This window comes from Acinonyx jubatus, chromosome A2 (genome assembly GCF_027475565.1).
Source record: "Acinonyx jubatus isolate Ajub_Pintada_27869175 chromosome A2, VMU_Ajub_asm_v1.0, whole genome shotgun sequence".
Lineage (NCBI taxonomy): Eukaryota > Metazoa > Chordata > Mammalia > Carnivora > Felidae > Acinonyx > Acinonyx jubatus.
In genome coordinates, this window is record NC_069383.1 from 163,051,272 (window position 1) to 163,073,763 (window position 22,492).

General features: G+C 60.4%; 5 protein-coding genes across 12 annotated transcripts in view; 3 read left to right on the forward strand and 2 right to left on the reverse strand.

The window, feature by feature from the left end:
- TEKTIP1 (tektin bundle interacting protein 1) overlaps positions 1–22,492 on the reverse strand; it is a 119,500-nt gene that overhangs the window by 47,204 nt on the left and 49,804 nt on the right. The gene's annotated exons all lie outside the window — the stretch shown is intronic.
- SMIM44 (small integral membrane protein 44) lies at positions 1,756–3,275 on the forward strand. The gene is made up of 2 exons (XM_027049577.2): positions 1,756–2,080; positions 2,255–3,275. The coding sequence occupies exons 1-2, from the start codon at positions 1,780–1,782 to the stop codon at positions 2,491–2,493; spliced, it is 540 nt and encodes a 179-aa protein (XP_026905378.1). The 5' UTR covers positions 1,756–1,779; the 3' UTR covers positions 2,494–3,275.
- SMIM24 (small integral membrane protein 24) lies at positions 3,842–7,471 on the forward strand. 2 transcript variants are annotated; one of them, XM_027049579.2, is made up of 4 exons: positions 3,842–3,997; positions 4,401–4,512; positions 4,779–4,838; positions 6,882–7,471. In XM_027049579.2, exons 1-4 carry the CDS (start codon positions 3,931–3,933, stop codon positions 7,027–7,029), a joined length of 387 nt encoding a protein of 128 aa, XP_026905380.1. In that variant the 5' UTR covers positions 3,842–3,930; the 3' UTR covers positions 7,030–7,471. The 2 variants fall into 2 exon arrangements, with proteins under 2 accessions (XP_026905380.1, XP_053076107.1); XM_053220132.1 differs by lacking the exon at positions 4,779–4,838.
- On the forward strand, positions 8,559–11,206 carry LOC113596413 (small integral membrane protein 24-like). 2 transcript variants are annotated; one of them, XM_027049578.2, is made up of 3 exons: positions 8,576–8,806; positions 8,892–9,003; positions 9,616–11,206. In XM_027049578.2, exons 1-3 carry the CDS (start codon positions 8,728–8,730, stop codon positions 9,740–9,742), a joined length of 318 nt encoding a protein of 105 aa, XP_026905379.2. In that variant the 5' UTR covers positions 8,576–8,727; the 3' UTR covers positions 9,743–11,206. The 2 variants fall into 2 exon arrangements, with proteins under 2 accessions (XP_053076106.1, XP_026905379.2); XM_053220131.1 differs by lacking the exon at positions 9,616–11,206 and having other exon boundaries at positions 8,559–8,806; positions 8,892–9,384.
- NFIC (nuclear factor I C) overlaps positions 18,851–22,492 on the reverse strand; it is a 60,634-nt gene continuing 56,992 nt past the window's right edge. For 5 of the 6 annotated variants that reach the window (XM_053220121.1, XM_053220120.1, XM_027049357.2 and 2 more), the window contains one exon: positions 18,851–19,126. Coding sequence is in view for 4 of the 6 variants with exons in the window: in XM_053220120.1 (XP_053076095.1) it covers positions 19,109–19,126 (18 nt within the window). In the remaining 2 variants the exon portion in view is untranslated. Of the gene's footprint in view, positions 19,127–19,478; positions 19,546–22,492 lie in introns of those variants that run through there. The other variant, XM_053220122.1, reaches the window with a different exon arrangement.

Here is a 22,492-nt window from a genome sequence, read left to right on the forward strand (position 1 = left end):
AAGCTGTCAGCACAGAGCCCGACCCGGGGCTCGAACCCATGAATTGTGAGATCATGACCTGAGCCGAAGTCAGATGCTTAGCCAACTGAGCCACCCAGGTGCCCCTGTACTTTTTGATAGTAGCTGTTCTGATGGATGTGAGGTGTGCAATTTATTTTGATATGCATAATTGTGTGTGTGTGCTTGTGTGCGTGCGTGTGTGTGTGGTTAGCTATATAATAGAGCAGTTACAGCCGTATGTTAACTGGGGAAAGTGGATGGTGGGCATATGACAGCTGTACAATTCTTTAAACTTTTCTTTTTTTGAAAAAGGTGTTTATTTATTTATTTATTTATTTTTGAGAAACAGCACAAGTGGGGGAGGGGTAGAGAGACAGAGAGAGATGTGCTGCCAGGGCAGAGCCTGACTTGAGGCTCAGTCTCCTGAACCGTGAGATCATGACCTGAGCCAAAATCAAGAGTTGGCCACTTAACGCACCGAGCCACCCAGACACCCCTAACCTAAACTTTTCTATACATTTGCAAGTTTTCATAACAAATCACCGGAACAATGGATGGCAGGGAAAAGGCGGACTACTATTCCCAGCATTTAAAAATTTCAAAGTCAGGGGCGCCTGGGGGAACTCAGTGGGTTAAGCGTCCGACTTCAGCTCAGGTCATGATCTCGCGGTCCGTGAGTTCGAGCCCCGCGTCGGGCTCTGTGCTGACAGCTCCGAGCCTGGACTCTGTGTCTCCCTCTCTCTCTCCCCCTCCTCCGCTCATGCTCTGTCTCTCTCTGTCTCAAAAATAAATAAAAACATTAACAAAATGAAAAATTTCAAAGTCAGGGGCGCCCGGGGTTAGCGTCCGACTTCGGCTCACGTCACGATCTCACAGTTCATGAGTTTGAGCCCCGCATCAGGCTCCGTGCTGATGGTGCGGAGCCTGCTGGGGATTCTCTCGCTTCCTCTCTCTCTCTGCCCCTACTCATACGCGCTTCCTCTCTCTCTCTCTCTCTCTCTTACGATAAATAAATAAACTTTAAAAAATAATAAACATTTGGAAGTGAAACATACGAAAAGTGCTTTCACTTCGAAAGGTGGAAAAGAAGCGCCTGTTGCAACATTATTTGTAATGGCAAGAAGAAAAGTTGGAAAATGTCCTGAAGGACAGCCTCTCCTCTGCCCACAGCCCTCCAGGACTCCCACCTCCCTCAGGGTAAAAGCCCAGATTCTCCCCACTGCCCCCAAGGCCGTCCATGGTCTGCCCCAGACCCCTCCTCGTCCTCCCCTTCTCCCTCTCTCCCCCTCACTCAGTCTGCTTCAGTCAAATGGGCCTCCTCGCTCTTCTCCAGTATCCCAGGCAGGTCCTGCCCCAGGGCCTTTGCACGTGCTATGCCCTCTGCCCGGACTGCTGTTCCCTCTGGCACTCCCATCCCTGGTTCTCTTCCTCCTCCGGGTTTCTGCTCACATGCACCTCCCTATGGCCTTAGCTACCATATTTTAAGCTTTCACTCCCCTTAGTAGTCCCAACCCCATAGACTCCCCCCCATCCCAACACGGCTCTGCACGTTCTAACCCAATACATCGTTTACTCTAAGGTCCTGTTTTTCTCAACGTCTGTCCCCTCGTGTTGAATGTCAGCTCCATGAGGCCAGGGAATTTCCCAGGACAGCTGGAGCAAAGGCCCTGAGGTCGGGATGGACATTCAGAGCACCAGCCAGGTTGGCGGGAGCTGAACGAGGGAGGAGGGGGGAGCGCAGCGGGCGGAAGCGATTTGCGCGGTGATTAATCCAGACAGATGGTGGCCTCGAAGGAGCCCCAATCCTCTTACCCAAAGCCCCTTAATATTTCCGCCACGCGGGTCACCTCCAGGCCTCTCCTGCTGCGGGCGGCCACCATGCCGGGGCTGGCGGTCGAGGAGGGGATGGAGGGCTGGAGCCCGGCCCCGCCGCTCTACGAGGAGTACCGCCCGCCGCCCCTGGATGCCATCCGCCTGCCCAGGTATGTGCTGTACCTGCTGCTCGCGGCATTCCTGGTGGTGGCCGTGGCCTACGCCATTGTGGGGCATCTCATCAAGGACCTCGCCCACGACCTGGCCGGTGAGCCGCTACCCACCACGGGCCTGGCTGGGGGCAGTGCTGGGCCACCCCGGGGCGGGGGGGCGGGGACAGAGGCGGGGACAAGGGCCTCTTGTAGCCAGGCAGGGGGCGCAGGGCGGACGGGGTCCCGGGGGGGGGGGGGGGGGGGGGCTCCTCACCAGCGTCCTACCGCAGACTGGGCCTTTGGCCCGAAGCCAGACCAGGAGGATGCCCCCCAGGAGCTGCCCCCGAGCCTGGAGGGGGAGGATCTGGAGGAGCTCGATCTGCAGCTGGCCCTGGCCTGGCGGGGCGACGAGGACCCTGGCGGGGGCACCGACGCAGCCCCCGCAGAAGCCTCCGCCGGAGCTCCCCGCCGCCCTTCGATTGCCTTCAAGGACCCCCCTGGCCGAAGCTCCTTCTGGAGGCTGAACTGAGCTGGGCCCTGCCCTCTGGCCTGGCCCCGGGTTTGAACCCCTCTGGCGGTTGTGTAGCCTCGACTTGGGCGCGCAGGACCCCTTGTTCCACTGATCTGCCCTGTCTTGGCACAGAATGTTCTCGTTCTCGGCGGGCAGGTCTCCCAGTGGTTGGCACTTCCCGCCTGTTTCCCCCTTGGCCCCAGAGCCTAATCCCGCCCGGCCTCCACCAAGAAGATGTTTTTAAAAGAGTGATAATGGTGGCTAACCTGACCTAGTGCTTAGCCTGTGCCTGCTGCTGTGCTCGGTGAGCCTTTTCCCTGTGATCCTCGCGGGCAGGACTCACTTGCCCCCATTTAACAGATGGGACAATGGAGGCACGAAGCCCAGAAAGGACTTGCTTGCAGCAGAGAGATCTTTTTTGTGGCCAGAGGCCGGTTCTGTGACCTGCCTTCGGAAGCAGAAGCCCCAAGGCGGGGTTCTGCCCCCGGTCTTCCGGATCTGCTCGGTCCCCACCCCGGCCTCCTTCCCAGGCTCTGCTGCTGGGCCCCGCTCGATCTGCCGGTCCCCGGGTTGGGGGGCGGGGGGGTCCTGACTTCCCAGCTAACCCGAGAATTCCCGGAGGACAGTGCCTGAGGCTTCCTCCCTCCCATCTGAGCTTTGCACAGAATGGGGCACACAGTAGGGGCTTCATACGTACCGCCTGGGTGGTCGGGGTGGGCTCGCTTTGAACTCCACCGCTCTGCTGGGTGGCCTGTAGTCTATAGTCAGACCGCAGGGAGGGAGGAGGCCCCAGGGATGCGTAGGCCCTCCATAAGGCCATGTGCAATGACGCTGTTATCCCCCGGTGCCCTCGCTTGGGCAGGGTCCCCTATCTAATCAGCCCCGGGGACCAAGGTTGACGGGCAGGAGAGCCTGGACCCTGAGTCATCGGCAGCCTGGTTGACCCACTCTGCAGCCATAAGGGCGTGGGTGGGTTCGGAGATGCCCGGTGGGCACGCGGCCCATCACTTCCTGTCCTTGTGCTCATCCCAGCCTTGGCTCCGGGTGACCGGGGTTCAGATCCCAGCTCGCAAAATTTCCGCGTGACCTCTGTGCTCCTGGCCTCCTCGAGCTTCTCTACGACGACGTGGGGGCATAACATTTTGTGGGGAGTTCGGAGACGGAGACATAGCGACGCGTGGAGGCCCATCGCAGCCGGGCCCCTGCCGCAGGGAGCCTGGGAGCCTGGAGGCCGGGTCCTGGGCAGGGCCCAGGGTGGAGGGGGCTGGACTCCCCGCGTTAATTGCTATTTCAGGTCCAGAGTCTGACCTCCCGGTGGGGAGGGGAGGAGGGAGGGCCCCCTCCGGGTCTGGGCCTGCCCCACCCCTGGGCCCGCCTGCCGCTGTATCCAGGGCTGGGCAGGGCCTAGACCGGGCCTGACCTTGACTGTGCCTTGCTGCTGGCTCCTCCGCGGCCATGGGGACCCTGGAGACCCTTTTCCTGCTCAGCGCCCTGCTCCTGTCACCTGCCGAGGCTCAGGAGGGTAGGGCTGTGCCCTGGACCCGGGGTGGCGGGGCAATGGTGGGGAGCGGTTGTGGGATGGGCTCATCCAAAGGCTCACCTTCTCCCCATTTTTCATGATGAGGACCTGAGGCCTCTGAGAGGAGGGGGCAGGGAGATGAGGAATGGGGCCCGGCCCCTCTTGGAGCGCCCCCCCCCCCCCAGCCCCTCCACTCCCTCTGGGCCTCCCTCCCCGTCCCTGAGGCCAATCCTGCCTGTCACAGCCCCTAGCCCCCTCCTGGTCTCTAGAGCCGGTCTCTGAAACCCAGCCCCTTTCCAAGACCCCATCTGCTTGAGCACCCCCAGCACCGCTCCCCTCTCCCCTGGCGGGGGCCGGGCCCCCGGCCTCCCCATCTCTGAGTCCCACCTGCCCCACCTTCGGACAGCCACGCAGCGTCACCTGAAGCCCTGGCTGGTGGGCCTGGCAGCTGTCGTGGGATTCCTGTTTATCGTCTTCCTCCTCATGCTGGCCAACCGCATCTGGTGCTCCAAAGTGAGGTGGGAGCCCCTCTCCCCGCTCCCTTGTCCCCGTCCCCGGCCCAAAGTGCTGGGCGCCCCTCCCCCTCTCTGACTCTCTCTGGTCCCTTCTTCTGTCTCCCCATTTCCCTGTCGCTGCTCAGACCCCCAGCTCACAATCCAGGACACCTGCCTTCCTTTCTGTAGTTCGTGAGCCCCAGCTCACGGCAGGGGGGCCGAGGGTCTCCCTACGTCCTGCCCTTCACCCCCCCTCACCTCCCCCCGCCCCGTTTCTATCTCTCCTACAGGACTGAGGATGAGGGGGAGCCCGGGTTCAGAATAGAGACCAACCAGGATGTGGACCTGAGGTACCGCCTGTGTGAACGTGGGTGGCTGTGTGCGGGGTCAGGGGGTCTGTGTGCGCCCTCTCCGGGGGTGGGGAGGCACGGGTGGGCACAGATGACCTCCCGCTCTTGAACACTTCAAGCACATTCCCGCCCCAGGGCCTTTGCACCTACTGTTCTCGCCGACTGGAACACCTTTTGCCGTGTATCTTCCGGCTGGCTCCTCCTTCAGTCCCTGCCCAGATCTTTCTTCCTCACAGAAGCCCACCCTGACTACCCGCTCTCCTGACGCTCTGTGTCCCCAAGCTGTGTGTTTTTCTTTGCATTTAGCACCAGCTGAAATTCTCTTAGTCATTTACCGCCTTCTCGACACTACACGGTAGCTTCCAATTGATGAACAGAACTTGGCTTCAGTCCCGGCTGTGTGCCCAGTGCTCAGCACAGGGCCCGGCACCCAGTTGGCACTTGGCAAATATGTGTTGAATAAGACGGTGGTGTGGGATTGTGTAGGTGTCTGTGCACAAGCGTGTGGTTTGTTGTGGGTGACTCTCCTGGACTCAGTGCCTCCTATGGTCCTGACTGCTTCCGGGCACTATTCTGATGGGAGGGCTCAGGGATGTGGCAGGGCGGGGGACCTTCCGGTACAACATCTCAACTTGGGCAAAAGTTGGGGGATAGGAGTACGAGGGCAGGAGAGGGGAGGAGGCCCGTCTGACTGGAAGATTCTCAGCGGAGACCAAAATGTACAGAAGGAGACGTGCAGGTCTGACGGCTTGCTTTGTCTAAGACCCAGTGCAGTTCCAGCGAAACGTGATTCCCACTCCCCAGATGTGCCCCACCAGGGCTCCTATGTTGGTAGTTTTCTCCCTGCCTTGTTCATTCCTCCATCCGTCCATCCATTCTGTCCATCATTCATCCACCCATCCATCCATCCATCCGTACGTCCATCCATCCATCCATCCATCCATCCGTCTGTCTGTCCATTTTTCCATCCATTCTTCCATCCATCCATCTTGTCCATCCATCCATCCATCCATCCATTCTTCCATCCATCTATCTGTCCATCCATTCTTCTGTCCATCATCCATCCATCCATCCATCTGTACGTCCATCCATCCATCCATCCATCCATCCATCCATCCATCCATTCTTCCACCCATCCATCCATCCATCTATCCATCCGTCCATCCATCCATCCATCCATCCATCCGTCTGTCCATCCATCCATCCATCCATCCATCCTTCCATCCATCCATCTGTCCATCCTCCCATCCATCCATCCATCCATCCATTCTTTCATCCAGTCTTCCATCCATCCATCCATCCATCTGTCCGTCCATCCATCCATCCATCCATCCATTCTTCCATCCATCCATCTGTCTGTCCATCCATCCATCCATCCATTCTTCCATCCATCCGTCTGTCCATCCATCCACCCATCTGTCCATCCATCCATCCATTCCCCTACCCACCCATCTACCTACTCACTCACCCATCCATCCACCTGCCCATTTCCCCCCCCCCCATTATCCCAGTGATCTATCCCCCCACCCACCTATCTACACTGCTATCCATTCATCCATTGACATTATTCTTTCCTTCCTCTAATCAATCTACACCTATCACTCTGTTTACCTATTCCTCCCTCCATGCAAGCTTCCATTCACTTCTCTACTTATCTACCTATCCATCCATCCATCCATCCATCCATCCATCCATTCTTCCATCCATCCATCTGTCCATCCATCCATCCATCCATTCATCCATCCATCCATCTGTCCATCCATCCATCCATCCATCCATTCTTCCATCCATCCGTCTGTCCATCCATCCATCCATCCATCCATTCTTCCATCCATCCACCTGCCCACCCATGGGATGGTTGGTTGAGCCTTAGTTTCTGCCTTTGCGAAAAAGAGATAAGGCTTCCTCACAAGGACTGTTTCGAGGACTCAACAAAGATACTTTTTCTAAAACACTCGTCACAAGGCCTGGCACATGAAAGTGTCCATTAAATACGAGCGACTCTGTTTCTTATCGTGGTCTGGGGCCTTTGTATTCATACAGTGAAAGAGACAAGAGGAAGAAGAAAGACGAGATACAGGAGGAGAAGGAGAAGAAGGCTGAGAAGGAAGGAGAGAGAAACTTGGGGCTGGAGCTGGAGGAGAAGGAGGAGCCCGGAGATGATGAGACAGTCAAGAACACAGCCATGTGAAGACTCACCACACACTTCTTCCAGGCAGCCCCCCAGAGGTACCCCTTCCACACCATACAAGCAATGACCTGGATGTGAAGCCACCACGACATTCCACGTGGAGTTGAGAACACCGCTCCCAGAAAGAAGACCGGTGGAACTCGCCCTGCCCCTCAGGGAGGGCTCTCCGTGCGCTACACACGTGGGCTTTATCCGCCCTCCTTCCTGATGTGTCTGCCTAGTGATTCCTGGACTTGGAGCACATTCTTGGTTATGGAGAAACCCCCAAGCCCTCTGCCATCTCCTGGCCCCACCTACTTCTACCCACTGCCTGATTTCTTTTCCCTCCCCCTGATATCTGTTGTCCAGAACCCCTCCCGTCCCTCTCCGCCCCGGGACCAGCACGGGGCCGGGGCTGCCTTCTGGGGACCTGCATTAAAGAATTGATAAGAGCCCTCCAGAAGGGCCCCTGTTGTCTCTTGGGACTCAGTTTCCCCCTGGGGGAGGCGGCTTTGGGGGTCGGGGCCAATGCCTGTGCGGGTACGGAACAGCAAGTTGCCCCGTGCCCAGATGCCCCGGCACCCGGCACAATCTCCGTGCAATCTCGAGTTTGCTGCCCTGAGCCCTGGACTTTGAGTCCCCAGAGAGCCGTATCCTGGGAAATCGCCGCTCCTCCACCCCCCGGGGTCACGTGGCTCCATCCTGGGGAACTGGGTCTGGGAGGCTGCAGGTGCCACAGGGTTCCCTGCTGTCTTGGGAAGGGACAGTGCTTCCTCCTCCCAGTTTCCAGTTTCCTCTTTCACCTCCGCCTCTCCGGGCCCTGGGCCTTGTCCTGGATGTTAACTATTTCTTAATGGGGACCTTGATAAAGGCCAGCATCCCGGATCGGTTCTGGGGCCCGTAGCTGGGGTTGGTGGGATGCGACCCAGAAGGCAAGGAGCCACTGTGCAAGAACACTTCCAGGACCGTCCAGCAGGGGGTGGAAAAGCCATAAAGAAAATAAAGGTAATAAACGCCCTGAGAGATGCTCCCAGCGAACCCCTAGCAACTTCATCCTCGGTCAGCAGTACGCGACCTGTCCCATTTTCCAGCTGAAAATACCAAAGCACAGAACGACAGATGTCACTGGCCAGGTGTCGCTGGCTGCTGTTGGCAGAGTGGGGATGAAAGTCCAGGCCACCCAAAGGATGAGGGAGTTTGTAGGCTCTAGCTAAGGTCACACTCGGAGATGAATGTCCTAGGACGGGGAGGGTTGGGGTGCGGGGTGCTCGTTCCAGGCTGTGCTTCCTAGCTGGGACAACCGTGTCCCTCTGGAATGCCAGACGCAATTCTGCAACCTGGGGACAAGACATAAGGCACAAAGGAGGTGCCAGGGGTTAAGAACTCTTGCAGGTGCTGGCACACAGTAGGTGTTTGGGGAAGGAGTTCCCCACCTCTCCTCAGCCTCTCCCCCCACCCCCACCTCGGCTCTGGATGTGGGGAGTGAGGGGGTCCGGTGGGGGGGTGGGTCCTCAGGGAGACAGGGTGCTGGGATGCCTGGGACCCTGAGGCCCCTTCCCCGGCAGGCCCCGAATCCAGAGAAGGGGGCCCCACCCCCACTTCCTGCCACACCGGCCACACCTTGCCCCGGGGTATCCTGGGCAGGCCACTTCCTCCTCTCGGGGGGGGGGGGTGGCACCCCAGAACCTACTGGAGAGAGGCGAGGACAGACCCACAAGGATGGACAGGTTCTGGATGACCACTGGCCGGGTCTCCCTTCTGGAAGCTCTGGTCCCGTGCCTGGTTCAGGCACAGCCCTGTAAGGCCTCTGGGAGGGAGAGGAGGTGGGAAGGGAGTCCCGACCCGGTGGCCCAGCCTCTGACCCTGCCCCGCCCCGCCCGCAGTGGCCCAGAGGAAGCCGTGGCTGGTGGGGCTGGGGGCCGCGCTGGCCGCCCTCTTCCTCACCTTCGTCTTCACCGTGGTCTACGCCGTCTGGTGCAGAGAGGCCCGCGACAGGTGGGCCCCCTTTGAGCCTGAGCCCCCCCCTCCCCTGCCGAACCACCGCCCCCCCGCCCCGGGGAGTCTCTCCCCTCTCCTCCCAGAGCCTCGGAGGAGGCAGGCAGGGCAGGGCCGGGGGGGGGGGGGGGTTCTTGGACTCAGAACCGATGGGGCCTCCCATAACCTCACGGACTTCCCTCCTGACTACTCACCTGAAAACGAGGAGGCTTCCCCGAAACGGGTGTATCCAGCCCCCATCGCTGCTGCCTCCATCCACCCGTGCGACCGTCCACCTGTCCCCCCGCCCACCCACGTGGCCTTCTAATTGTTCTGTCACCCAGCCACTTGCTCACCTAGCCACCCATCCACCCACCCGTCTCCGTGGCTCTCTGCCTGTTGGGGCACCTGCAGTTCTGAGACTCAGGACGGTTGGGGCTCCTGTAGCTCACGGGGGGGGGCGGGGGGGGGGCTCCGGCAAGGGTCCCAACCTGTCCGAGCCTCAGCACCCCTTGTGTACGATGGGAACAACAAAGCGTGGGGGTTTGGGAGGTTCTGGCAGAATCGCAAGAGGCCGGGAGCGCTGGAAGTCCTTATTAAGTGAGGTGTTCTGGACCCTTCTCGTTTCCACAGCGACAAAGAGGAGGACGTGGGGAGTGTGAGAAAGGAGGAGAAAGAAGCAGAGGGTGACCAGGGGCTGGAGCTGGAGGAGAGAGAGGTGCCTCCAAACCGTGAAGGAGTGGTGAGCTCCTCCAAATGAAGGTTTCTCGCCTGCCTCCTCCAGGCAGGCCTCCAGGGCTGCCCCCATGCCTGCTCTGCACTCTGCAAGCAAAGTCCTGGTCCTGGGGCCAGGGGAATTATCCCATGTGGGGTTCGGGGTGAAGGGTCCCTGAATGAGGAGCGCTCAGGACCCACCCCAAGTCCCTCTGGGAGGCTTCTTTGCATTTACCTGGGTGTTTATGCGTCCCCTTCCCCAGCACATCCTGCCCCAGCCCCCTTTTTCACTGGCAAGAGGGACGTGGGGCAGAAACCGTGCAGTTGGCTCTCCAGTGTTTGCAGGGCCCAGGCCCGGTCCAGTCCTCCTGCAATCTCGCTTCTGCTGCTTCTGGGCAAGAACTTCGAGCCGATGCGGAGCGCAGGGCGGTTTCCTGGGAGACGAGCGCCCCTCCCACCGTGTGCCGAGTTTCTGGTCACTGTCCCCCCCCCCCCCCCCCAGCTGGGACTGCGGCGGGTGCCGAGGCTGGGAGGAGACGCGGCGTCATCACCCCCTCTTCCTGCCCTGCCCTCTTGGTGGCGGCTCCGCGGCTCCGTCCTTGCTGTGTGGCCCTAAGCATGTAACTTAACGTCTCTGTGCCTCAGTGTCCTGTCCCGTAAAGGGGGGGGGGGGGGGGAATAACTTGATCCTTTATAAGTTGTCATGAGGACGAAGTGAAATGATGTCCACAAAAATCCTGGGCACAGAACCCGGAACCCAAAAGGCGTCTAATAAATGCCAGCTTTTTGTGATGCTGAAACGGCGCGGATGGGGCCGGGCGCACGGCCGTCCTCGAACAGGCTTGGGGGATCTAGAAGGCCACAGCGTGAGCACCCAGACTGCGGCTCTGGGGTCCGGACGATCCGGGCGTTCCGGGTGAGGGCGGAGCGGAGGTCGGAGAGGTCGCGAGAAGGGCGGGGCCGTGTAGGCTCCTCCCCTTCCGCAGGGGCGGGACTTCTCCTCTAGGGGCTTCTGGAAATGGGGCGGGGAGCGTTTTGTTGCTGTCGCAAGCCCGCGTCCCTTTATGGCATTTAGTTGGGGGCCCAGGGGACGGCGAACAGCCTGCAGTGTTGGGACAGCTCCCCCCCCCCAAAGCCAAGAACTGCATCACCTCAGGGGCCAACGTCCGAAACCACAGATGCTTTCCTGGAGATCCCCCCCCCCCCCAAAATAGCGGAGCCCTGACATCCTGTCTGAGGACCCCAAGCCCGGTTGACCTCCCACTCTGGGTTGAGCCCCACACCCCTGGTGAAGTCCCACAGCTCTGAGTGACCCCCGATCCCGGCTGAGCCCCCCACCTTGGGCTGAGCTCCAGACTGACCCCCCCACCTCTGGTTGATGGGGGTCGAGCCCCCATCCCGCATGAGCCCTACCCCAAATGACCCCCAACGCTGTCTGAGCCCCCACAACAGGCTGAACCTTCATCCCGCAAAAGAAGCTCCTGCTAGGGCCCCCTTTCTCGTTGCGGGGAGGGGCTGGGCTGCAGGGTGGGGGTGAGGGCGCAGGTGGCTGGGGGCTGCCTGCCACGCCTGCGCCCAAGACTGGCTTCTGGGTCCAGCTCCCCGTCCCGTCCACGAGGGGGCGCCAGAACCTTGCTGCCGAGGGCAGAAGCAGCCAGCCCTGTCCAAGATGGGGCAGGGGACGGGAAGAGGTGGGGTCTGGGCTGCCTCGGCACCCCCCCCCCTCCTCGACGACTGTCGTCTGTTCCTATCTGGTTGGCGACGTGGGGCCGTGCATCTGCGTGGAGTGTAGGGGCACTGTGCCTGGTCCCTTTGTGTGTCCTCTCTCTATGCCTCAGTTTCCCCATCAGTAAAAAGGGATGTAATCATCCCTCCGGGGTAGGTCTGTTGGAGTATGGAAGGAGCCTGTGCAGCAGAGAGCTCTGGTTGCCCAAACTGGGGGGCTCTTGGAGGTCTCTGGGGGACTTGGAATGGGGGCGTAGGATGAGGGGCAATGCCTCGGAGATCCCAGCCCCCCCAAGAAAGGGAAGTGACTGCCCCTCACACCTGCAATGCTCCTGTGCCCCCACAGCCTCGCTCCTATCTGCCCCCAGCCTTTGAGAAGCCCCCATGGCTACTGGGGTTGGGGAAGAACCGGACACGAGCACTGCCAGCCCTGTGTGACCAGGGCCAGGGTGGGACAGACTGCAGGCTGGGAGCTCGGAGGGTGAACGGGGGCTTTGCCCAGGCAGGTGGGGGAGGCCCCCTGGATGAGAGGGTGTTGGAACCGAGTGAGGCCCCACCCTCCTCTGCCCACAGCCCTCCAGGGCTCCCACCTTCCTGGAGGAAAAGCCCAAGTCCTGACGGTGGTCCAGAAGACCCTGCATGCAGGACCTGCCCTGTCCCTTCCCCTCCTTCCTCAGTCCCTCCCTCTGCTTCAGCCACACCGGTCTCCTGGCTGTTCCTCCAATATGCCAGGTGGGGTCCTACCCCAGGGCCTTTGCACAGACTGTGCCCTCTGCCTGAAACACTCATCTGTCAGATTTTCAGAGGGCTGTTTCCCTCCTTCTGTTCAGGTCTTTGTTTAGATGCTACCGCCTCATGTGAGGCCCACTCTCCCTTCCCTTACTTTGCTTTACTTCTTTGGCACCTACCTCCTCCGATATATATCTTGCTGATTTTTATTGTTTACCCTGCATCTCTGCAACTCGGAGCTGTAACGGCTATGAAGGCAGGTTATTTTGGGCGTTTTGTTCCGTGCCGTGTCCCCAGTACTTGGTACTCGGCAGATGCTCCGGAAATCTTTGCTGAATGAATGGGACTTTGACAGGTGGAAAAAGAGAGGGAACGCATCCTGCATGTTATGGAGCGACGTCTGTGTGCCAGCTTCTGTCCTGGGAGCCGGGGTGGGGGGGTGGGGAGGCGGAGATTCCTGGCACAGAGCAGGTGCTCCCTAGATAACCACGGAGTTTGTTGGCTGAAGACCCTGGGGGAATCCGAGACCGGTGGGGGAAACCCGGGCAGGCCTCCCGGAGGAAGAGGATGTTGGAGGACCTGAAGGGTCTGCGTAGGGAGGGGAGGCTGCAGAGAGCAGAACAGCAGGGCAAAGGCTTGGGGGGTGCGAAGTGGCCCATCCTGAGAGTGGGAGACCACTGGAGCCACTAGGGGCTGTGCAGGAAGGACCTGGACCCAGATCACTCTCTGTCGGGGGCGTCCCGGGCAATGTGGGGGGCTGAACAGCATCCGTGCCCCCCCCACCCCCGTCAACGGATGTCTCCAGACACTGTGGAGTGTCTCTGGGGGACACTTGATCTAAAGACCTCAGAACACCTGCCCGATTCTCCGGAGTGCTGGGGTCCGTGCTTCCTGAGGCCACTGGCCCGGCGTCTGCCCTTCATCCTGGCACAGAACGGCCCACACTCAGCACAGAAAGGACCCGAGACAGTCAGAAAGAGTCGAAGCTTAAGCTTGTTTAATTTTTATACATTTTTTCTTTTTCTTTTCTTTTTTTTTTTTTTGCTTTTTATTGAATCTTTTATGGAACCCCCCCTTTTTTCATTTTTTTCTTTCATTTTTTTTTTTTTTTTTTTTGCATAGGGAAACAAACAAACGAAATAATAACAGCCAGAGTCACTTTCTGTAAATGGTACTTAGGTAGGCGCGTCTGCAAAACCCGAAATGACTGCATAATATACAAGGTTATGATCAGAGAATGATGTGAGGAGGGGGCAGGCGGGTGAGCCGGGCAAGGGAGGAGTTGGCCAGGTCCGCCTAGATGTCCCCCGTCCCCACCTGGGGAGGGAGAGGGGGGCGGCAGACCCAGCCCGAGGCTTCTCCCAACTTGGGTTCATGAACGTGGCGCGCGCGCGTGTGTGTGTGTGTGTGTGTGTGTGTGTGAGATCTGGTGTGTGTGGCAAGCAGGAAGCGAGAAACAGAGTAAACTATCCTGGTAATATCAGTAAAATACAAAATGGGGGGGGAACCTCAAAAAATATCTTGGAGGAAAAGAAAACGAACAGCAACAGCCACCAAAAAGTTTTTAAAAGAGAGAAAGGAGGGAAAGAAAAGGAAAGAAAAGAAAGGAACTTCAGAGTCAAGTGGGTCTCTCTCCTTCCTCCCTGTCTCCCCTGTGCTGTGCTCTGTCCCTCAGACTCTCTCGTCTTTCCCCCATGCGGGGTCCTGGGGGTGGGAGGGCAGGAGGCTGGGGGCAGAGGCCAGGACCCCCGGATTTGAAGGAACTTTGGTTTTAGAGGCCTGACTGGGACCCAAGATGGAGGGGTGGGGGGTTGATGCATTGGGGGAGTGGACCGGGGGTTCCTGGCCGGAGGGGGCTGGGACACAGCCCCCTGTCCCCTTCCAGTGGGTCCCCTTGTAGCCAGGAGGTGTGAATGGAGGGCTGTGGGGTGGGCGGTAGCTTGGGGCGGGGAGTGACTCCTTCCTCTCCCAGAGCCCTTACTCCTGTTGGATCCCGCCTCCTCTTTCCTGAGGCCTGGGGGGGGGGGGGGCCCTGGGGAACAGGGGAGGAGAACCCCAAAGCCACACCAGCAGACATGTGAGGCACTGCTTGGGAAAAGGCTGTTTTGGTATCGCAACAAGTCCCACTGGTACGGCTTTGGGTCTGTGTCCCTGCCTCGCCTGGGGGTGGGGGTGGGGGTGGGCCAGCTCAGGGGTCCCCACACGCTCCGAGATGCTTCGGGATGGCTGGCTGGATGGGAGAGGCTGTGTCAGTTTGGAGGGGGGACTCTGAGGAGGCGTCCCGAGGGGCAGAGATGGGGAAAGATGGGAGGAAGCCGGATTTGAGGATGTATGTCTGGAATCTCCCTCCCAACACCCTCCAAAAAGAAAGTGAAAACCGGGGTCTCAGAGAGGGAATCCAGGCCAAAATAAAAAGTAGCCACTGTATAATCTGTATTAATGAGAAAAAAGTCCAAAGTACCGTGGGGGACGCCAGAGTGGGGAGGGGGTCTGCGTGGTCTATCCTGCGGGGGCCTGGGGTTGCTGCTTCTGGCCCCAGGCTCCTGCCTAACGGCTGCTGTCCCTGGGGACAGACAGAAGGTTCCAGAACAGAGACGGGGATGTGTGGGGCTGAGGCTGGAATTGTCTGCTGCCTGGGGGGTGCGGCTGCCCCCCACGTCTGCTCCGGGGTTCCTCTTGGGTCTGATTGTCTAGCTCACGGGTGGAGGTCTGGGCTCAGAACTCGGCAGGAGCCTGGGGCCCAGACCTGGGCCTGGGGACCCCCGACCCCCTTTCTCCTCGGCTGGACGGGCCCGGGACTGCTCGCCTCTCCACACCTCCCCCTCCACCTGGTTGGTATTCCAGGTCCTCGTCCAAGAGAGGACGGGGGGGCCATCTGTATGTACTCGGGAGGCCTCCCAGTTCTTTTCTACAGCATGGCTGGAACTTGGGGTCAGGCGGGGCGGGCTGCGAAGGGACCGTGGGGGGGGGACCACGGGGTCCCCGAGAAGCCCTCGGGGTGGGGTCCCGGTAGGGACTCTCCAGTGGCTGCTCCCCAGTTCTGGGGGGAGGGGAACAAAAACCAGAAATCAGCCGCATGAACACGGACACGCGTGGCCTCGGGCCCTCGGACCTAAGGACACATCTTAGGGGCAGTGTTTCGGCCACTGAGACCGCGACCTGCCCCCTGGGACCTGCTGAGGTGTCTTTTTGCAACAGGACATGGTATGGGTTCTGATGGTGGATGAAGCCAGGGCCGGCCTGCGGGCCCCCCCACCCTCACCGCTCTGGGGGGGGGCGGGCAGCAGGTCAACGAATGGGGGCCATCTGCCTGCTGTGTCCCCTCGGGAGATGCGCGGTGGGCTCAGGTGGGGGCCGGAGGTCGAGAAACTCAGCCCTCTGACACCCTCAGTCTGCCACTGTCTCGGCTTTGGTTGAGTAAAGAGCAAAGGAAACTGAAGACAACAAGAAAGAAAGGAAAAGAAAGGAAGGAAGGGAAGGGAAGGAAAGGAAATAAACTCAAGGAAAAGACAACAGTGTCAGCAGCCACGAGACGGGAGGCCTGTGCCCGGGCTGTCCCTGTCCCCGCCGGCCCGGGCTGGGCCCACGATAGCTGGACTAGGTCTACAGGTACAGACGGACAGATATTGCATATTATTGGGTTTGGCTTCTGTTTTCTGTTTGCTTCATACCAAATACCTTCCACAGTCACAGCTGGAAGACACAGAACTGGGTGCTGGGGCTGGGGGGGTGGGGGGGGGAGAGGGCAGGACGGGAAAGGCCGCCCAAGGCCAGTCTCCAGGGATGGGGGGGCCGGCGAGTCCTTTGGCAACAAGCAAGGGGTGCCTGGGGGGCTGGAGGGGGGCCTCGGGGGTGGGATGGCAATGTGACCCTGAGCCGGGGGGCGGGGGGGGGGGTAACGCCAGCCTGCAGGAGAGGTGGGATGAAGTCTGGCTGTGGGCAGGATGGCCACCCCATGGGGACACCGCTGGCCGGGGGGCCAGGGTGCACCCCTGAGGTCTGTCCGCTGCTGCTGTGGGCAGGGGACTCGGAAATGACCCCCCTGGAGCCCAGGGGTGGGGCTGGGGGTGGCAAAGCACCAGCGAGCACCCCCAATGCGGCAGGAGACGCGGAGCCGGGGGTGGGGGGTGGGGGGTGCGGACCGTGGGGCGATTATTCTGTGGATTGCTTTCTTTAGCGTGTGATTTTGCTTTTTTTTTTTTTAATTCTTCTTCGTTTTTTTTTCTTTTTTTTTTTTTTTTTTACAAATAGAAATACATCCCTCTTCAATTTTTATTCTTTATTTCATGTCATTGTTTTGTCTTTTTTTTTTTTTTTTTTTTTTAACTACACGAGCAGAACATGCGGCTATCTGTGCGCTGATATTGTTTAAAGGTAATACTTATCTTCGGAAGGCAAGGCACATCATGTGGTAGAAAATTCCGTGCAAATTAGGAAACATGGAGTTTTTTTAAGGTTTTTTTTTTTTGTATCTTTTTTTTTTTTTTAAAGAGGAGGGGGGGTAGTGTTGGAGGGTGGGGGGGGGCTGGGGGGACGGGGGGGGGGAGACAGAGCCAGGTATCATTTGCCATGCAGTGTCAGCCACAGCGAGCTGACATCAGGAGCCAGGTCACAGGAATCCCCGACTAAGCACCATGCAAAGTTAGGTAGCTGGGGGGTGCCAGGCACCCCTCCCCTACCCTGCCTACCCGCACCCTAAGGTTCCCGGCTGAGAAGCTTCCGGATACCCCAACTGCACGACCCACCCCCTCCTGCCCTCCCGGAGAGCGGCCCATGCTTTGGTCCCCTACGGCCACCCGGTGGAGGGGGCCCTGGGGACAGACGGACGGACCAAGGGCTCTTGGAAGCCTCTGGACGATGGGAGGGGGGTTGGTGGGGACGGGTCTTTCTCTCTATGGTCGAGTGGGTTTGCCAAGCCCCTTGGGCTGGTTTGGGAGGAAAGTCCAGTTTCTGGGGAGGTGGGAGAGGCTGGCCAGGCCTGGGGCACGGGAGAGGGGGAGAAGGGCCAGGCTGGGAGCAGGTGATGTGGAGGCCCTCCCCAGGGCGATGGCTTTGGCCCAGGCGGGGGGTGGGGGGCTGCGGTGGGGGAGGTTTCCCCCAGGGCCAGGCATGGAGGAGGCCAGCTGGGCCTGGGACGGGATGGGAGGGGCCCCTGTGTCTGGGCCTGGTGACCCGGGAACACCTAACACCCCCTCCCAGGCCCCCCACCCAAGATGGCCATCCCGGGCTGGAGGTGGGGTGGGGCCAGGGAGCCGGGGCTGGGGGGCACCCGGTGTCCCCAGCTTAGTGTTTTTGGAGCGGCTCAACGGAAAACGTTTAGCGGATGGGGGGTCCCCTACATGGCTACAGGGGACCCCCCTAGGCGCCGGCCCCTCCCTCCCCTGGCCAGAACCCCCCCCCACCCCCGACCCCATCCAGGCCTACGTGGACTACAGTGACCGGCCTGCTTTCCTTGTGGGGGCCCGGCCACAATGCACCTCCCTGGCTGCGCCCCACTTCGGCGGGGGGAAGTTGAAAGTGCAAACCGTGGTCCCCCTTTGGGCCGGGAGGCACCAGGGAGGGGGTGTCGCTCCAGGATGTAAGGCACTGGCAGAGGAGGCGAGGGAGGGCCCGCTGGCTCCCCAGATCCCACCCCTGTGCCCGAGCGCAGCAGGGCTTGAGGGACGCCCAGCTCTGCCCCTTGGGCCGACCGTGGGTGGGGTGGGGGTGGGGGGGAGTCCCATCTCTCTAGCTCTGAGGGGGGCACAGCAATGAGGGTCAGTGACTGGAGGCAGCCGGGCTGTGGGAGGGAATGGAAGGGGCCCCCGGCCATTTCGCATCCCAGCTGGACAAAGGGGGGCGGGCGGTGGGAATCAGGCACTTAAACCACTCGCTCTCACCTCCCACCTCCGTGGGCTACGTGGCGGCGGGGGGGGGGGGGGGCTCCCCTCCCAGGGCTCGGGTGGATGGAGGCTCCAGACAGGTGTCCCCTCCCGGGGAGCTCTGGGTCTCTCCATGCGCCCCAGCCCCTTCCTCGGAAAGTGCATTTCTTACAGTGTGTGCAACGTGGGTCCCTCCCCGGGGGCGTGTGGAGCAGGGCCGGCGGCGGGGTGCGGGGTGGGGTGGCCTCCAATGCCGAGGGGTGGAGCTGGGGGTCAATTGCATAGAGACTTCTCCTCCCAAACAGGGCAGGCCTGGGGCTGAAAGACCAAGTCCCCAGCGAGCCCAGCCGGGCGCGTGCACGCGTCGGGGCAGGACGCTCCGGAGAAAGTTTCTGCCGCGCGTCCCAGTCCCCTGGAGACATGCAGGGTCTCCCCACAACCCTCTTCTGCCCTCGTCGCTTCCCTGCCCGCCCAGGGCCTCCAGGGCGGCCTCTGCTGCCCGCGGCTGGGGTCCTCACCGGCCCCCCACCGTCCCCACAGCGCCTGCGTCCCCACTCGGCGGAGGCCCGGCCCACGTCGGGCAGAGGTGGCCTGGCTGGGTGTCCTGCCCCGTGGGGCCTGGGCAGGGGCACCAGGCCGCGCTCACCTGGTCCTGGGTGGAGGCGGGGAGCGGGCGCCCGACCTTCCGGAGCAGCAGCCAGAGGAGATGAATAACTTAGGAAGACGCCCCGACCTCCTCCGAGCGGTGGCTGGGCCTGGCCCTCTGGTCCGGCGGTGGCGTCCCGAGAGTCTGAACGGTTGCTGTCTTCACCTTTTGTCTTCTTGGCTGGGTGGGTTGATTTTTATGGTGTTTTGTTTTTTTTTTTTCCGTTTGTCTTTTTTTTTTTTTTTTTTTTTTTTTTTTGCCTTTTTTTCCTTTTTGCTTGTTTTCCTCCTGTGTGTACGTATGTGCCTGTTTTGTCTTTTCGGCCAGGCTGGGAGTCGGCGGGGTGTTCTTGCTTGCTGTAACTTTCCACTGAAAACGTGGGCCAGGGGCCGGCTGTGCGGCCCCCTGGGATTCCCGCGACGGAGGAGCAGGGCGTGGGAAGAAATCTTTCTTATCCCAGATACCAGGACTGGGTGCCCGACAGGGACACAGAGAGAGAGAAAGGGGCGGGGGAGAGAGAGAGAGAGAGAGATGGGGGTCAGACTCTCCTGTTGACCTCGCTGGCCACTGCCCACACCCACCTCCCTGTGACCTGTGACCCCCGCCTCCCTTATCCCGGACCTGTCATAACCTGCTGGGTGACCCTGGGCGAGTGCCTGCTCCAGAGCAAGGCTGCTACACAAAGTACAGGATGCCCAGTGAAATCTGAATTCTGGAGAAGCCCCAGAGAAAGCTTCCGGCACGTAACATGCGGCTTGCAGAATATATTTAATGCTACAACGGTTTTCTTTTAATTGATTTGTTTTTTATCTTTTCTTTACCTGCAATGTCAATCTATTCGAGCGTCCTGTGGTTTTGCTGAGAACCAGGTCTCTGAGCCTCAGTGCCCTGAGCACAGAATAGGGGAGAGGATGTGCCCCCTTACATCCAGGCCATGCGATCGATCGGGGCTGTTTCCTTTCGTTTTCTTTTTTTAAACAAACACTGCCCCCACCCTGGCCGCCACCCCGTTTCAAAGGGAAGAAGACAGGGGCCCAGAGAGGTCAAGCCGTTTGCCTAAGTCCACCAGCGTGGGAGCACCAAAGTGGAACTGAGGCTGGGGCCTGTGTGGTTCCAGCCCCCGCTCCTCCCCTGCCCAGGTCGGACCTCTGGCCTGGCCGCTGAGGGGCCATGACTTCCACTTTACGGGGGTGGGGGGTGGGGTGGGGGGGTGGTACTGAGGCTCGGGATCGGGGACAGCTCCAGTCCTGGTCTCCACAGGGAAGTCACGGGGAACAGACCCTTCCCCCTGGAAATGCATCGACTGCACCTGCGTGGGGCCGGCCTGGGGACCCCCCCCCAACTGATGCTGAGTAGCGCTGCCCCCCCCCCCCCCTGCTGTAAATCAATCGTGCCCCTCCAACCAGGCCGCCCTGCGGGCCATCCCAATGAACTGGCGCCATGGCTCCCAGCCCCCCACCTCCAGCCAAGTTCAAGTTCATCTTGGCCATTACCTCATGTCTGGTTTCTGTTGGCAACCAGACAGACTCTGGGCGTGACCCTCCCCCATGGTGGCCTCCCCTTGGCCCTTGCTCCCTTCCTCCCTCCTCCCTCCCAGGCCTCTGGTCCCAGTAACTTAACATCCTCCTCTTCCGCTGACTGGGGGACCGAGGTGAGGAACCGGGGGTGAGGTCCCGGCTGCGGACTCCCCCCGGGCCTGGCTGGAGCTGCCAGTGCGGCTCTGGCACGCGGCTTAACCCCTCTGGTCCTTGGCTCATCTATCTGCTGGACGGGTGTCATGTGCTTCTGGGCAGAAAGGATCCTGGTGTGAAATGCTGGAGGGGGGACCCCACCACGTTGGGGAGGGGGCAGAGGTATCAGGGTCCGCGGAGCCCCAATCTGGGGACCAAAAAAGTGATAGATTGCTCAGGGCTGGGGGGATTTATGTGGGAGGTGAAGGAAGGTAATTGACCAGAGGCGATCAGTTGAATTGACCCGGGGGAGGGGCACCAATGTGCGAGGGGCGTAGATGGGGGAGCAGATGTTAACCAGGGAGAAATATTGATGGGGAAGGGGATATTGATCTGGGGGAGGGACACTGATGGGGGAGGAGAAATTGATGGGGGAGGGGCACTGATGGAGGAGGGGGATATTGATCAGGGGAGGGGCACTGGCGAGGACGCAGAAGATGGGAAGGGCATGGGGAGGGACAGAGCTGCTCTAGGCTGGGATTGGGGGCTGGGGGGGGGGCAGAGAAAAGCAAACCTCCCAGGAATAATGAAGGCAGACGCAGAAGTGCTGACTGGGTCAGAAATGAGAGGCCTCTGAGCCCTTTGCACAGGGGCTCCGAGAGTGGGGAACAGGGTCTCATGGTTTCCTCCTCCCCGCCCTTCCTTCCCTTCAGGGTCTGCAGGGAGCAGAGAGGGGCACCTGACCCCCAGGGAACTGGGGTGCCCCTAGTCCACAGATCTGTGGTCCAGCCAACAGCAGCGTGGGCAGGGTCTCTCCCAGGGATGCCCTCCCGTTCACCCGGACTCAGGCCTCACCTCTTCTACGACCCAGGCTCCCTTGGGAGTCTCCCATCAATCTGACATCTCCCTTCCGTGCCCCACACCCCCCACCAATGCCAGCCTCCAAGAGTTCTTTCTCATTCTCAGATCTGGTTGTGCTCCTCCCTCACTCTCAACCCTTCCATGGCTCCCCACGGCCCTCAGGACAAACCCCCCATTCAAGCTGCTTCTCTGGCGTTTCTAGCCTTTGTCGGTGCCAAGTCCCCTGCCCGGGGACCCTGATCCTTTGCTCCTGCCAGCCACTTCTGCACCAGCTCCAACCCCTCCCTCCCCAGGCAGGGCCTTGGAGGCCCCCTCCCCCAGGTTCCTACCAGTCTGGGCCCCACTGGACCATAGGGGGAAATGAGAAGCACGCAGAACCAAAGCACTGCCCTGGTCTGCCTCGGTTTCCCTCCTCTTCTAGGATGTCTGCTGGGGTGGACCCCCGTGTGGCGGTCGATAATGGAGAGGTGCGGCAGGGGGGTGGGGACCTGGGGAAGGGTTAAGCAGGCAAGGCCTCCTCCCTGTCATTTTTATTACCTTTGGTTTCTGAAGAAATCAGGACATTTTCCCCCCCTCCCATTGGGGATGTGGGGTTGGGGGCGGCGAGGAAATGCATGGGTTCCAGAGCCCTGGGGGGTGGGAGTATCCACGCCAGGGCTTAGAGAGGGTGGCCCACGGGGTACCCCAAACTCAAAGTGGGGAGTCCTGGAGTCACCCCAGCTTTCTGGGTGACTCTGAGCAAGGCACAACACTTAATACTCGGGGTGTGGAAGGTATGTGGGACAGTGTCTGCCTTTTGGAGCCCTTTCTAGATAAAACTGGTCCAGCTTCGACGGCTGTGGGCCTTTCCGAGACTCTCCCCCGGGAAGTGTCCAAGGCCAGAAGAAGAGACGGAGGTTCAGAGTGGGTGAGCAGAGTCAGGGGCGAGCACTCACTGCTGAGGCCCGGGCAGGGAGGGAGGGCGATGGCTGGCTCCTCTCCATACACTCTGGCCCCGGTGAGCTGCCAGCAGCAACCAGGTCCGCCCCGGAGGGTCCCCGGCCGATTCTGGTCCCCGCCGAGGAAGGGGGATGTAGCTACCAGGTACCCGATGTCCCCCTCAGTCCCTGCGCATGGACTCTGCTGCAGGAAACCCTCCCACGGTCCCGGGAACAACCAAATGTGGCCCCCGGGGTCCCACAAATGCCCACGCTCTGCGGTTCCGGCAATTGGGAGATGCTGGGGAGCCCCGGGCTGCTTTCTCTGTGCATCTGGGCACTGGAGGGGCTGCCCTGGGGGGTGGGGGCCCCGGGGCCCAGCCACCA